The 15,208-nt window shown below is 48.4% G+C and overlaps 1 protein-coding gene across 5 annotated transcripts; it reads left to right on the top strand.

Annotated features, from left to right (window-relative positions):
- Positions 1-9,680, top strand: AKAP5 (A-kinase anchoring protein 5). 5 transcript variants are annotated; one of them, XM_077923142.1, is made up of 3 exons: positions 85-419; positions 3,785-3,851; positions 6,665-9,680. In XM_077923142.1, the coding sequence occupies exon 3, from the start codon at positions 7,464-7,466 to the stop codon at positions 8,910-8,912; it is 1,449 nt and encodes a 482-aa protein (XP_077779268.1). In that variant the 5' UTR covers positions 85-419; positions 3,785-3,851; positions 6,665-7,463; the 3' UTR covers positions 8,913-9,680. The 5 variants fall into 5 exon arrangements, with proteins under 5 accessions (XP_028599248.2, XP_077779268.1, XP_028598969.2 ...); XM_028743415.2 differs by lacking the exons at positions 85-419; positions 3,785-3,851 and adding an exon at positions 1-24; XM_028743136.2 differs by lacking the exon at positions 3,785-3,851.
- The last annotated feature ends 5,528 nt before the right edge of the window (positions 9,681-15,208 follow it).

The raw sequence follows: 15,208 nt of genomic DNA on the forward strand, positions 1-15,208 counted from the left end.
ACCTGCGCCCTTGCTGCACTATGCGTAAGAGAAGCGCGCGTTTGCAGGACATGCGTTATGGGAAACGTTTCCATCTTTCCACGCAGCAGCGACACCTGCATGTTTCCAGGGCACGTAGGTCTGGTTCGTCACCTATACGCTAGTTTCTTGGCGGGGGAGCCGACCCGGCGTCTGTTAATCCGAATTAAGGGCCGGGGGCGGGCAACACTTTTCCTCCTGCATTTGCCGCGACCCGATCCTGGGCGGGGAGCTTCGCCGTGGCGCGCCGAGGGGGCGCCCGAAGGACGGCTCCCCGCCTCCTCTCTCCTCCCCGCGGCCGTCCAGTGGGCGGATCTCGGCGGCGCCGCGGCAGGAGAGGAGTGCGAGCGGCGGGCAGGCAGGACGGCAGCGCGGGCGAGGCGCGGCGGCCGGAGCGCAAGGTGAGCCTGGCGGGGCAAGCGATCGCCCCGGGGAAGCGGTTGCACATTGCCAAGGCGGGAGAGGGATGCCGATCCGGAGCGGGCGGCCAGGCAGGCGAGCACCGAGGCAGCAAGCGCGGAATCCAGCGGGCAGCAGCTGCAGCAAATGTCCGGGGGTGCATCGCGCACGGCGGACCGGGAGGAAGAGGGGCGGGACGGGCGAGCAGCCGCAGGCAGCCCCCACCGGTGCAACGAGGGGGAGCGCGCGGCGTGCAGAGCCGCGGAGGCGTGCAGCAGCGTGCGCGCTGGGGGCTTGGCGGTGGGGATGTGGGCGCCGGGCGCCTTGCAAGCGCGAGGCTTTTGCAGCTGCACAAGGGCAGCGCGCCCGCTTGCTCTGCAAAGAGAGGCGCCCCTCGAAGCTGCAAGGCGCGCCCGCTCCCAGGCTCCGCAGCCGGGATGAGGATCGCCTGAGCGCCAGCAACAACGAGGTGCAGGTAGTTGCAGGTTCCCCTTAAATGATAGGCAGTATGGGGGGTGGGGGGAGTGATTAAAAAAGAGAGAGCGGTGCATAGCCCAGGGCTGGACCTCCGCGTAAGCCGCTTGTTAGAGACCTCGACGATTAAGCGGCATACAAATTTTGCAAAAGGGAGATGTGCAAATCTTCACGCGGCCAACCTGAGCATGGTCCCTTGGGGCAAAGGGTTCCTTCTCAGCCTCAGTGACTTGTCTGTAGAATGGGTGCCTCGGGGATCTCTTGCGCGGTGGTTTGGAAAGGTCTTGCTGGTTCCCGGAGTCAGTGCTGGCAGCTTCAGTCCTTTGTCAGAAGAACAGGTGGAATTGTAGACTGGCACACTTTCTGTGAATCGAGAGTCAGCAGTTCTGACTGCAGGTATCCGGGGCTACCTTTACGATGTATCTTTGAAATAAAATTAAAAAATCCCGCTTAATGGATTCCTGCAAAAATGCTGGGTTTGCAGTACAGAAACTACCTTGTCGGGGCTTGTCGCTCTCGTGAGCGGCGTCAGATTTTTGCAAATCAAATTTGCATGCTTTTATTATATACATTAGAAATGCACAAGGCAGCTTGTGTTTTGCAGGGTTTGGCTAATTGATTTAAAAGGTTATCTGGCTTAACCGGGTGTCAATTATTTTATATATATGTGTAATACACCCATATTGTGGTGCCTGGCAGGTAGCTGCTTAGAATGCCCCCCCCCCCGCCCCCGTTTTTCTTGAATAGAGGAAATAATGCTTTCAGTGGAACTTGATGTGACAGGTGGAAATCATTTTCTATCCTGGCCTTTAACACCTGTGACAGGTGTTTCCACCCTATTGCTGTGACTGTAATTTGTTTTAACTGTTTTCAATACCCCTTTCTAAAAAAACACCTTCCAAACTATTGTTCATTCATTTGCAAATAAAGACCAATGTAATCAGATAACGAGGTTGTAGGATCGGCTAACATTTCTTTCACCCTGGGGTTGTGCTTGCAGAAATATATACGATAATGGCTGTCACTGCAACTCCCCCTTTCTCTCAGTGCAAGGACTGCTAAAAATGTTCTTTGCGCTATATGGCTTCATTCTGTCCTCTGGCTTTCTTCTCTGCCGCTGGCTGCTTTTTTTTGCAGCTGGCTCCGTGTACCGAGTTCCGATCAAGACATGCAAAGAACTTCCCCAGTGGTCGTGTAGAATGGGTGGAGGTACTTAACATTGTTGTTGTTTAGTCGTGTCCGACTCTTCGTGACCCCATGGACCAGAGCATGCCAGGCACTCCTGTCTTCCACTTGGTCAAACTCATGTTGGTAGCTTCGAGAACACTGTCCAACCATCTCGTCCTCCGTCGTCCCCTTCTCCTTGTGCCCTCCATCTTTCCCAACATCAGGGTCTTTTCCAGGGAGTCTTCTCTTCTCATGAGGTGGCCAAAGTCTTGGAGCCTCAGCTTCAGGATCTGTCCTTCCAGTGAGCACTCAGGGCTGATTTCCTTAAGTATGGATAGGTTGGATCTTCTTGCAGTCCATGGGACTCTCAAGAGTCTCCTCCAGCACCAGAATTCAAAAGCATCAATTCTTTGGCGATCAGCCTTCTTTATGGTCCAGCTCTCACTTCCGTACATCACTACTGGGAGAACCATAGCTTTAACTATACGGACCTTTGTTGGCAAGGTGATGTCTCTGCTTTTTAAGATGCTATCTAGGTTTGCCATCGCCTTTCTCCCAAGCAGCAGGCGTCTTTTAATTTCGTGGCTGCCGTCACCATCTGCAGTGATCATGGAGCCCCAGAAAGTAAAATCTCTCACTGCCTCCATTTCTTCCCCTTCTATTTGCCAGGAGGTGATGGGACCAGTGGCCATGATCTTAGTTTTTTTTAATGTTGAGCTTCAACAGCTCCCATAGAGCCCTTCAACTAGAGGTGCCAGGTGTGGAAGCTGAGGTACTCTACATGCCAAGCATGTGTTCTGCCAGTAGGCCAGGGGTCCTCTGGCTGTTAGACGGCTGTTAAAACAGCTGCTCTAAACCAGCGTTTGAGGTGGGTGTACCAAAGGCTTAGCTCCCTTTATTCCTGCATTCCAGGGGTTGGACTAGATGGCAGCTTGAGATTACTTCCAACTCTACAGTTCTATGATTTAAAAAGTCCCCCCCCCCCCAATAATATTTATTAAATTTCATACAAAGACATAACTTAAACATAACAGAAAAAGAAAAAAAACAATAATAAAAGAAAAGAAAAAAGATAATAGAGAAAATTAAATATTACAAACCTCCCATATACAACCACATACATAAATACAATAAGACTTAAAAATTAACTAGTTAAACCAGGCAGAGGGCCTTCTCGGTAGTGGCGCCCGCCCTGTGGAACGCCCTCCCATCAGATGTCAAAGCGATAAACATCTACCTGACATTCAGAAGACATCTGAAGGCAGCCCTGTTCAGGGAAGTTTTTAAAATGTGACATTTTAGTGTATTTTTTATCTTTGTTGGAAGCCGCCCAGAGTGGCTGGGGAAACCCAGCCAGATGGGCGGGGTACAAATAATAAATTATTATTATTATTATTATTATTATTATTATTATTAAACTCCAACTTCATAAACATATTACTTGACTTCCTCTAATCTCTTCCAACTGAATTACCTTGTAATTGAATGTAGCAGTTTCCAATATCATTAGTCCATATAACAATATTCCGGTTATAATCAAATTTCCTAACTTTTCTTATCCTTCTGTTTCTTATTTATTTATTCCTTCCTTCCTTCCTTCCTTATTTAATCCTAGGCCTAATTAGTTCTTTCAAGTAATTACAAATCTTTAATATTACAATATTTATTCAAATAGTCTTTAAATTTCTTCCAGTCTTCTTGATATTCCTCTTCTTTCTGGTCGCAGATTCTCCCGGTGAGATCAGCCAGCTCCATAAAGTCCATCATCTTCATCTGCCATTCTTCTACCTTTGGTAATTCTTGTGTTTTCCATTTTTTGGCTATTGAAATCTGTGCAGCAGTTGTGGCATACAAAAATACTTTTACATCTCTTTTGGGCAATTCAGAACCTATTATTCCAAGGAGAAAGGCCTCTGGCTTCTTCATAAATGTATATTTCATCATTTTTTAAAAATTCATTATAATTTTTTTCCCAGAAGTCTTTTACCTTTTTTTTTAAGAGTGACTTTTCCTCTTGCAATGTGCTTGCAATTTTTAAAAAAAATAATAAAAAATGAAAAGGGGGGATGGGGTGGGCATCCGGGAATTGTTATTATTTGATTCCACCCACCACTGAACCCAATGGTGTTTCCATTTCAATGTATACATGCAGAACCCGGGATTCTAACCCTCCGCACAAGTGGGGAGACGCCTGTACAGTGGTACCTCGCAAGACGAATGCCTCGCAAGACAAAAAACTCGCTAGACGAAAGGGTTTTTTGTTTTTTGAGCTGCTTCGCAAGACGATTTTCCCTATGGGCTTGCTTCGCAAGACGGAAAAGTCTTGCAAGTTTGTTTCCTTTTTCTTAACACCGTTAATACAGTTGCGACTTGACTTCGAGGAGCAACTCATAGAACGCGGTGTGGTAGCCTTTTTTGAGGTTTTTAAAGACTTTGGTGATTTTTGAAGCTTTTCCAAAACTTTCCCGACACCGTGCTTCGCAAGACGAAAAAAACCGCAAGGCGGCAAAACTCGCGGAACGAATTAATTTCGTCTTGCGAGGCACCACTGTACTGTTGCTATCACGAATTATTTGTAAGGGCACAGTGATCTCAACGAAATGCTCTTAGAGTAATCGGATGTTTGGGATGAGCCTGAGGCTTTGCTGCGAATCTTGGTTCTCTGCGGAAAACTCTCCCTCCTTCCTTCCACCCACTTTTAGAAGTACAGCGGTACCTTGGGGTACTTAATTCATTCCGGAGGTCCGTTCTTAACCTGAAACTGTTCTTAAACTGAAGCACTACTTTAGCTAATGGGGCCTCCCGCTGCCGCCACCATGCGATTTCTGTTCTCATCCTGAAGCAAAGTTCTTAATCTGAAGCACTATTTCTGGGTTAGCGGAGTCTGTAACCTGAAGTGTATGTAACCTGAAGCGTATGTAACCCAAGGTACCACTGTATCACAATGGCATTTGCGGTTGAAGGGCTTCGCCCGTAGGTAGCGCCCGCGAAATGCTGAAGACATGTGCTTGGCGATTTATGCTGCAGTTGCTATGGAAAGGGAAGGCAAGACTATAAATAAGCACGCCTCGTGCAGCGCAGCTCGCCTTTTTGAAGCAGAAAGCCGTGGGTGCTAGCAAGAAAGCGCCTATATGACGTTTGTGTCGCAAACGGGGCTTGGGTTCCCACGAAGTAGACATCCGTTCCTGTCCACGGCACCAGGGCATATATAGTTTTTTGTAGAACCTGAGCTTTCTTCAGGAGTTTGGTGGTGGTGGGGATGACTCGTCCTCTCTGCTGCAGAGGGGCCTTCTCGGTAGTGGCGCCCGCCTTGTGAAAGGCCCTTCTGTCAAATATAAAACAGATAAACCACTAGAGTGGACCCACCGGATACGAATTAAATTTGTTCCAGGGGTCCGTCTGCATCCCGAAAAGTCCGTAGGCAGAAGCGCCACTTCTGTGCGCGCGATGCGCAGAGCGCATGTGTGCACGGCAAAACGTGGAAGTATACACTTCCGGGTTTTCAGCATTTGTAATCCGAAAGTTATGTATCCAGAGCAGTCCTTAACTAGAGGGTCTACTGTATGTGACTTTTAGAAGACATCTGAAGGCAGCCTTGTATAGGAGAGTTTTTAAGGTTTGATGCTTTATTATGTTTTTATATCTGTTGGAAGCTGGAGTCGGGGTTCGAAGCCATTCTCCACAAGATAAGCCATCTGAACTAGGCAGGTGTTTAACTGATCATCAAAATGGCAACTGGACATTCCATTTTGGCCACTGTAACTTTGGTTTAATGCCTTTTGATGCCTTGCTTATACAGTTGTACCTTGGTTTTCGAACAGCTTCGTTCTCAAACGTTTTGGCTCCCGGGCGTCGCAAACCCAGAAGTAACTATTCTGGTTTGCGAACTATTTTTGGAAACCAGACATCCGACGGGTCTTCCGCGGCTTCTGAATCGCTGCAGAAGCTTCCTGCCGCCAATCAGAAGCCGCACTTTGGTTTCCGAACGTTTTAGAAGTCGAATGAACTTCCGCAACGGTTTCCATTCGACTTCCAAGGTACAACTGTATATCTGAGTTTCTAACACTGCTCTCCTCCACTGTATTTTCTGTTTACGGCTATATTCAATAGAGATGTAAACTTGGGGCCCCTACAGTCAAACCCAATACCTGCCTTCAGAGGTGGTTAAAAATTCAGTGGTGCCTCGCAAGACGAAAAGAATCCGTTCCGCGATTCTCTTCATCTAGCGGTTTTTTTGTCTTGCGAAGCAAGCCCATTAGCGGATTAGCGCTATTAGCGGTTTAGCGGCTTAGGGGCTATTAAAGGGGGGGAACAGCAGGGAAAAAATGGCAAGACTCGCAAGACGTTTTCGTCTTGCGAAGCACGCCCATAGGGAAATTTGTCTTGCGAAGCAACTCAAAAACGGAAAACCCTTTCGTCTAGCGGGTTTTCCGTCTTGCGAGGCATTCGTCTTGCGGGGCACCACTGTAAATAAAAAAATAAAATAAAGCACTTCTCCCTGCAAAGCAATCTGATTTTTTGGGAGCATTAATTTGTGTGGGCACCCTGAGTACAGTGCAATATTACTCTCCCCCATTTCTCTCTCTCCCCCCCCCCCCCCTTGCAGGTGCCCACAAAGCAATCCCATCAATGAGGAAAGTCGTTGCGTTTTATTACCCGAGGGATGCTAATTGGAAAATGGACCAAAAGGCAATAAGAAGCAGACTCGGAAGGGCACAGGGATGCCTCTCCCTGAACCAGTTTATGAAGATGGCCTTCTTTGTAGCTGCTGGCATGCAAAACCCCTGATTGGGAAAAGGCACGTATATCTGCAAGTGGATGTCGTCTCCCGGGGCTGTCGTTAATGGAGCAGGGCCAGTCTCTGTGATTATCCAAAATCTATTTTAAACTATTAAAGCGCCACGCTTCTGATGAAAGAGTATCGCCCATCGCACCGAGAGATGATTAAAATTGATGCTCAGAGGCGTCGGGCAGAGAGTTCTTCAGTAAGAGACACGGAGGGGGGGGGGGGGTCAAAACACCCTGCTGTCAGAAAAAGAAAAACCTCACTCTTTTAAAAAACAAAAAACACTAAGCGAAAGAGAAGCCTGCCTTCAGGTGTCCATCAAAAGATGTTTTTGTAAAAAATAGAATAAAATAGATAGGTCATCTTGAGGTCGTGAGAAGACATCTCAAGGGATGGTTTGTTGAGTTTGATAACAGCATATCAGTGCTGCGGATGAAAAGGAGCTCAACAGTCGTCTCCTCTCTGCAGGGAATTGTGGTTCTAAAGATTTTGTCAATACACTTCCCAAACTACAATTCCAAGTATTCACAACTGCTATAAAACTGATACGTTTGTGGCGTGGATCTGCCATAAGGATGTCTTTCCTCTGAAACGATAGCTAAGGGACAGGGATTTAAGAATGGAGGATGCAACGAAAGAAATTCAGACAGAGAGTATGCAAGAACCGGAAGCCTCAAATGCGGAAAAGCCTTTCCTTCCACACGAGAGCCCAGCCCAAAAGGCCTCCGCGATTTGCTTTAAGAAAAGGAAGAAGCCCTACGCAACAGAGAAAGACGAGGATCGTGAATCTGTAATCCGAAAGGCTACAAACCAGCTCTCCAACTCTGGGCAAAGTCAAATGGAGGCTTCAGATCTAACGTGGACGTCCGGAGGGGCCTGGTTGTCCTTCAAGCGGCTTGTGACACTGAGGAGGAGGTCCAAATCCGCTTTGAAGAAACAAGCGCAGTCTGGTTCCCGTGTGCAGCTGGAGGCGAATGTGGAAAATTCTGGCGCCAAGGAGCGCACCAGCTCCAACCACAAAATTCCCTGCCTAAGGTTCTGTAGAAGCAAGAAGTCCTGCCAGGCTGAAATAACAGAGGAGGGGGATCACGGCGAGAAAGCCAGCGAAGGGGCGAGCATTCTGGATAACAAAAGGAACAGTGAACCGGAGCCTGTGTCTGTGGAAGGTCCTCTGAACGCTGACCAGTCCCCCAGCGGTGCCCTTGAAAACGAGGGGAATGGGGGGGTTGTAAACAACTCTGAAGAGGTGGCTCCAGCCAGGAGAGAGGATGCTTTTTCAGAGATGAGTCCTGGTCCCGACCAATACACAGACTTTACGGCTCAGTCAGAAATTATCCACTCCGAAATAGTCCTGGAAACAGAACAGGAGAAGCAACTCTTCCAGCTGCATCACGGAAGCCTCTATGGGGAACCTGAAGAAGGGAGAAACGAGAGGTTTGATTTTGAGGGAGAGGTGGGCTCCCTGCTTGCCCAGGACCTGCCAGAAAGCCAACCCAACGTCTTGGAAGGAGAAGACTCCAAGAACTCGCCTGCCAAAGAGGCTGAGTTGGAACAATCAGGGGAGGATGCTGTGCCGGAGATGGACGGTGCCAAGGAAGGCGATTCGGTTGAAGTGATGCTGCATTGCAGTCAGCCTGTGTCCGAAGACGAGGCTTCACAGGAGCCAAATTGTCCCGTCCAGGAAGCGGAATCTGACGAAAACAAGTTTGCGATGCCTGGGGTGGGCATTGTGATCATGATCACAGAAGCGGAGGCCTTCCAGGAGGAAGAGGAAGAGGAGCTCTGCTATAGCTGCGAAACGTTTTCCTTTCCGCAAGCCAGCAAACAGAAAGCAAAGAAGAAGACCAGCAAAGGCCCCGATTCCAGGTCAGGGAGGGAAGGCAAGACGTGTCCGCAGGCCCAGCCGCCTTTGGGTGCCAGTGACCAGGAGCCCTGGGCTTCAGAACAATACGAGGTGCTTCTGATTGAAACGGCCGCCTCACTTGTGAAGGCGGCCATCCAGTCGTCCATCGAGCAGCTTGTGAATGAGATGGCTCTGGAGCAGAATAAACAAAACAGTTTTCTATGATAGGGTCGCCGGAGCTCCCTGGTGGTCTTTGGCCGGGCCCTGCCGCCAGACTTCCACAAGTACTGTAGCGGATTCTGAACACCAAGGAAAAGGTGCAAGGGACCTGCTGTTTAAGTGGCTTGGCTGAATTTTCTGCATCAGGTGCCAAAACTACCTGTCCTAGCCTTACAGGTTAATCCAGTATTAATGCCGTAGGAAGGGGGAAGGAAGTCCTACAATATTTGAACTCAACATGAAAGACATCGGATGAAACCCCGAGATAAATTGCAGTACTCGCTGCGATTAGCTTAATTTTGCATGTCGGCGAGAGGAATGTATCATGTACGTAAAAAAAGGATTTTTGGAAGGGTAGGCCCTTTGCTGCATGGTGACGTGTTAATGGCTTGTTCTGCGTAGTAGAGCTAGGAGAGCAAGAAGCCGCCTCCTCTTTCCCATATCCATTTATTTCCCTTACTTAGAACCAAGTTGTTCGATTCCCATTATTGCCAAATGCTTGAAGAAGCCCTACGTTAATCAAATTTAAGACCCGCTAAATTGCTTTTGGTTAAGTTGCTGTTAGAGGCAAGTTGTTGAACCGGGATCAATTTACAGAACAGTGAATGAAGGATGCACACGTTGAAACTGGCAAGCAAGACCTTTTTATCGGAGGTCTTGCAGAGGCCTTAAGAGCCATATTAGCAAAACTTCAGTGTTCATTTAGAAAAGTGTTAACTTTCTAGAGCCTTTCGGCACTGTTTTTGCTCAAAATAAATGTTTTGTTTTCAGAGACTTGGAGCTCACTTCATCTTCCAAAGGGAAACCAAAAAGCAGCAAATCTCACTGAGTACAGATTAAAACTATCGTCAAATATCAGGTGGTGTAAGTAAGGGATCGGAAATAAGACTCCTAATTCCGTTATACAAATCTGTGACGCGGTCAGTTCTTGGAATGCAATATGCAATTCTGGTTGCCGTACCTGAACCAAGGATATTGTAGAGCTGCAGGAGAGGGCAACCAAAGTGATAATGGAGGTGCAGTCCGTTTCCTAGGCAGAAAGGCTGCAAAACTTGAGCCTTTATATATATTTAAAGAGGCTTTTTTAAAATTCAAAGAAGAATTAAACTGTACCTCCTAAGGCTTGGTTTCTAGACCCTTGATCATTTTGGTCACCCTCCTCTGCACATTTTCCAGCTCGTCACTATCCTTCTTAAACTGTGGCACGCAGAACTGAACACTACTGGAATGATAAAAAGGATTTGCTGGAGTGTTTCTGAGGAGATCCAGCAAGCTAGGGCACTGCTTTGGCGCTTAACCGTTTTCAAAGGCAAGGGCTCCATCTACTCCTTAGTTTTCCTTAGGTCCGCATAGGTTACTCTTGCACAAGTGCAAGAATGAATCGTGCCTACCCATTTATTTCAGGAAAGAATATATCCCTCAAGCCATTTGAAGTTCAGGAAGCCTGTGGAAAGTCCCCAGAAGAGTGGTGTTTTTTTCTTTTTTTCTGGGAGATCAAGGATGGAGAACATTTTCAAGCTGTGGGCCACGTCACCACATAGGAAGGGGCCACATGTGGAGGTGGGCGGAGCCAGAGACAAAAGTGGGTGGAGGAAGAACGTGACACTTAACCTTTGCTGGCTACATTCCAACCATGCAAATAATCGAGAGGTTTCTACACCTGCAGATATAGGCGTCAAATAGGCAGTGTCCCAGTTAAACACTTGAGGGGATGCAAAAGGTTCTGGTAGGGGTTGTTACCTGGGGATAGGACTAGACCTAAGGGAGGGTCCTGAGGGCAAGAGAAATGTGGCCTAGGGGGCCACATTTAGCTGCGAAAGATGTTCCTGGGGCTGCCATCAAGAGTGTCATTCGTTCAGTATTGCTGGAGTTGTCATAAAGCAGTACCTGCACATAACATTTGTGGTAAGTAATAAAGGCTCTGGGATTGTTTTCTGGAGCTGACTGTTAAATATGATGTCAATCCAGGTGAACTTGGGAGTTTGCAGCTGCTCAGACCTACACAGTGTTGGTCCGTAGGCATTGCACCGTCTCCAGAAGTTAACCAAACCTCCTGCATACATAGCAGTGGGCAATGCAAGGAGTGACCCTGAGCCTTCTTGGTGTCGATTCTAGTCACCCCCTCCCCAAAACTGGGAGAAAAATGAAAATGGCTGCAGAGAATTGGGCAGTTCATAAAATTCACTGAAAAATTGTATTTAAAACACACAATTCTTGATTGGCACATAATTATAGGCAAAAAGGATAGTGGAAGTTGTGCAAAGGAGAACCTGAAGCTGATCTCATTTTGTCAGCACCCAAACAGTATTTAATTCAGGTCCAGTGTATGTGTTTATAAAAATCACATGGTACAGCCCTATTAAGCTGGGACTGTACCACTTCAGAATGGAGGTCAATTTTTGGTTGGGGTATTACGTACTTGATTGCTCCGGTTTCAGCCTTGGCTACTCCCTGATGATCTACTTTTCTAGGTGCATGGAATACGGTTCTGGTTTTTGCTTTAAGTGAGAGAATCCTAGAATTGTAGCATTGGAAGGGACCCTGAGGATCATCTAGTCCAAAACCCCCTGCAATGCAGGAATATGCAGCTGCCCCGTATGCGGATTGAACCAGCACCCTTGGCATTTTTAGCATGACACCCTAACCAGCTGAGCTCTCCAGTCCTGCAATCCCAAATCTGCCTTCTGAAATGGCACAGCTTTGGAGGTTAGAAATCCTGCACCAAGGCTAGCAACAGCCCCTTCTCTCTCTCCCAAAATAATCCATTAATGTCCCCGACTTCCTTTCCTTTAAAGAGGCTTGGTCTTCGGTGCGATCCTGTGTATGTCAACTCAAGTTTTATGTCCAGGGTTTACTCTCGGGTAAGGCAGGGGACACGGGTAGTGCTGTGGGTTAAACCACAGAGCTTAGGACTTGCCGATCAGGTCAGCGGTTCGAATCCGCGCGACGGGGTGAGCTCCCATTGCTCGGTCCCTGCTCCTGCCCACCTAGCAGTTTGAAAGCACATCAAAGTGCAAGTAGATAAATAGGTACCACTCCAGTGGGAAGGTAAACGGCGTTTCCGTGTGCTGCTCTGGTTCGCCAGAAGCGGCTTAAGTCATGCTGGCCATGTGACCCGGAAGCTGTACGCCGGCTCCCTCAGCCAGTAAAGCGAGGTGAGCGCCGCAACCCCAGAGTCGGTCACGACTGGACCTAACGGTCAGGGGTCCCTTTACCTTCACCTTTAAGGTAGGGTGGCAGATCCACATACTCTGCCCCTTTCTGCTGCTGGCGATGAGCAATTCATATTGGAGATAAATTGTTGATTTATTTCACATACCACACGGCATGCATCGCCCCCCTTTTTTCCCTTACAGCTTTTGTTACGTATAAAGGTAAGCATACAAGAGAGAAGGGAGCAGCTCAAAGGTGTGCGCGCGCGAAGTAATACAAAAGAAAAGGAGCTAAACAATGAAACTGAAGCTATTCCTTGCCTCTCCACTTTCATTGTGATAACACAAAAGAGAACTGCAGAAAGAAAAACGAGGCGGCTCTGGAATAAGCCTCGGGAAATGGCAGAGAAAGATGGAAATCAGACAGAAGGCAACATTTGCTCTCAAGCTGCTTGGAACCAATATAGACACCCTGGCCCCGATCCTTAGCAGGTGCTACTATTGTTGTCTAGGGATCTGTACAGCTAGGCTGCAAGACAGCAAACCTTCCTTTCGGTTATATGTATGCAGGAGAATCGCCTAATCTAAAACAATCCATTTGGGTTTTATGTGTGTTCCCTCCTGGGTCAATGGCTTCTCGTTTCGTTCAATTTGCTTTGGTTTTGATTACTTTAGGACACTCCCTTGCTATTTTTGGGCAGTGCTATTTTCCGTTTTATAATAATAATAATAATAATTTATTATTTATACCCCGCCCATCTGGCTGAGTTTCCCCAGCCACTCTGGGCGGCTCCCAATCAGTGTTAAAAACAGTACAGCGTTACATATTAAAAACTTCCCTGAACAAGGCTGCCTTAAGATGTCTTCTGAATATCAGGTAATTATTTATCTCTTTGACATCTAATGGGAGGGCGTTCCACAGGGCGGGCGCCACTACCGAGAAGGCCCTCTGTCTGGTTCCCTGTAGCCTCACTTCTCGCAATGAGGGAACCGCCAGAAGGCCCTCGGCGCTGGATCTCAGTGTCCGGGCAGAATGATGGGGGTGGAGACGCTCCTTCAGGTATACAGGACCGAGGCCGTTTAGGGCTTTAAAGGTCAGCACCAACACTTTGAATCATGCTCGGAAACGTACTGGGAGCCAATGCAGGTCTCTCAGAACCGGTGTTATATGGTCCCGGCGGCCACTCCCAGTCACCAGTCTAGCTGCCGCATTCTGGATTAATTGCAGTTTCCGGGTCACCTTCAAAGGTAGCCCTACGTAGAGCGCGTTGCAGTAGTCCAAGCGTGAGATAACTAGAGCATGCACCACTCTGGCGAGACAGTTCGCGGGCAGGTAGGGTCTTAGCCTGCGTACCAGGTGGAGCTGGTAGACAGCTGCCCTGGACACAGAGTTAACCTGCGCCTCCATGGACAGCTGTGAGTCCAAAATGACTCCCAGGCTACACACCTGGTCCTTTAGGGGCACAGTTACCCCATTCAAGACCAGGGAATCCCCCACACCAACCCGCTCCCTGTCCCCCCAAAACAGTACTTCTGTCTTGTCAGGATTCAACCTCAGTCTGTTAGCCGCCATCCATCCTCCAACCGCCTCCAGGCACTCACACAGGACCTTCACCGCCTTCACTGGCTCTGATTTGAAAGAGAGGTAGAGCTGGGTGTCATCTGCGTACTGATGAACACCCAGTCCAAACCCCCTGATGATCTCTCCCAGCGGCTTCATATAGATATTAAAAAGCATGGGGGAGAGGACAGAACCCTGAGGCACCCCACAACTGAGAGCCCAGGGGTCTGAACACTCATCCCCCACCACCACTTTCTGGACACGGCCCAGGAGGAAGGAGCGGAACCACTGTATGACAGTGCCCCCAGCTCCCAACCCCTCTAGATGGTCCAGAAGGATGTTATGGTCGATGGTGTCAAAGGCCGCTGAGAGATCCAGCAGAACTAGGAAACAGCTCTCACCTTTGTCCCTAGCCCGCCGGAGATCATCAACCAGCGCGACCAAGGCAGTTTCAGTCCCATGGTGAGACCTGAATCCCGATTGGAAGGGATCCAAATGGTCCGTTTCCTCCAGGCGTGCTTGGAGTTGTTCAGCAACCACCCGCTCAATCACCTTGCCCAAGAATGGCAGATTTGAGACTGGACGATAGTTGGCCAAATTGGCCGGGTCTAAAGATGTTTTTTTAAGAAGCGGTTTAATGACCGCCTCTTTCAGCGGGTCTGGGAAGGCTCCCTCACAGAGGGAAGCATTCACCACCCCGCAGAGCCCATCACCCAGCCCTTCCCGGCTCGCTTTTATCAGCCAGGATGGGCAAGGATCCAGGAGACAGGTGGTCGGTTTCACTTTTCCAAGCAGCCTGTCCACATCCTCGGAGGTAACAGACTGGAATTGATCCCATGTAACAGGACCAGACAGAACTCTACCACTCTCCCGCCCTGGCCCTGCTCCCACGGTGGAGTCTACCTCCTTCTGAATCTGAGCGATTTTACAATACGCCTCTTCGGGTGCTCTATTTTTTCGGTCATAAACGTCCCTACAAATAAATTGCGGGGAGCGCGACGTACCGGTAAATAGAGAACTAGTGAATTTGCAGCAAGATTTTTTAATCAGCAAGGGGAAAGGTCCGTTCTTTTTGCTTGCTCTCCTTTTCCAATTGCACCCTGATCTGGGATAAGTCAGATGTGGATTTGCACTTGCAAATGTGGGGCATCTTTGTTTCGAAATATTTTTACTCTGCCCTCCAGTGGAAAAGGGTTGCAATTATATGGGACTCTAGAGATAATGCATCTTCTTTAGAGGGCAACGTGTATTACAGTGGTACCTCAGGTTACATACGCTTCAGGTTACAGACTCCGCTAACCCAGAAATAGTGTTTCAGGTTAAGAACTTTGCTTCAGGATGAGAACAGAAATTGTGCTCCGGTGGCGCAGCGGCAGCAGGAGGCTCCATTAGCTAAAGTGGTGCTTCAGGTTAAGAACAGTTTCAGGTTAAGAACGGACCTCCGGAACGAATTAAGTACTTAAGCCGAGGTACCACTGTACTTGCTTCAAAATGGTGGTGAGCAAGCCCTGTTGTGTTGGGGGGCCTGTCTGCTCATTCTGCTGAGTGGAGCTGTGGACCTCTCTGCCCTAAAAGCGCCACTGCCTAAA

Source organism: Podarcis muralis, chromosome 1 (genome assembly GCF_964188315.1).
Source record: "Podarcis muralis chromosome 1, rPodMur119.hap1.1, whole genome shotgun sequence".
NCBI classification, from domain to species: domain Eukaryota; kingdom Metazoa; phylum Chordata; class Lepidosauria; order Squamata; family Lacertidae; genus Podarcis; species Podarcis muralis.

Excerpts from the sequence above, each read along its gene's own strand:
- AKAP5 (XM_028743415.2), top strand. The coding sequence starts at position 7,464 with ATGGAGGATGCAACGAAAGAAATTCAGACAGAGAGTATGCAAGAACCG.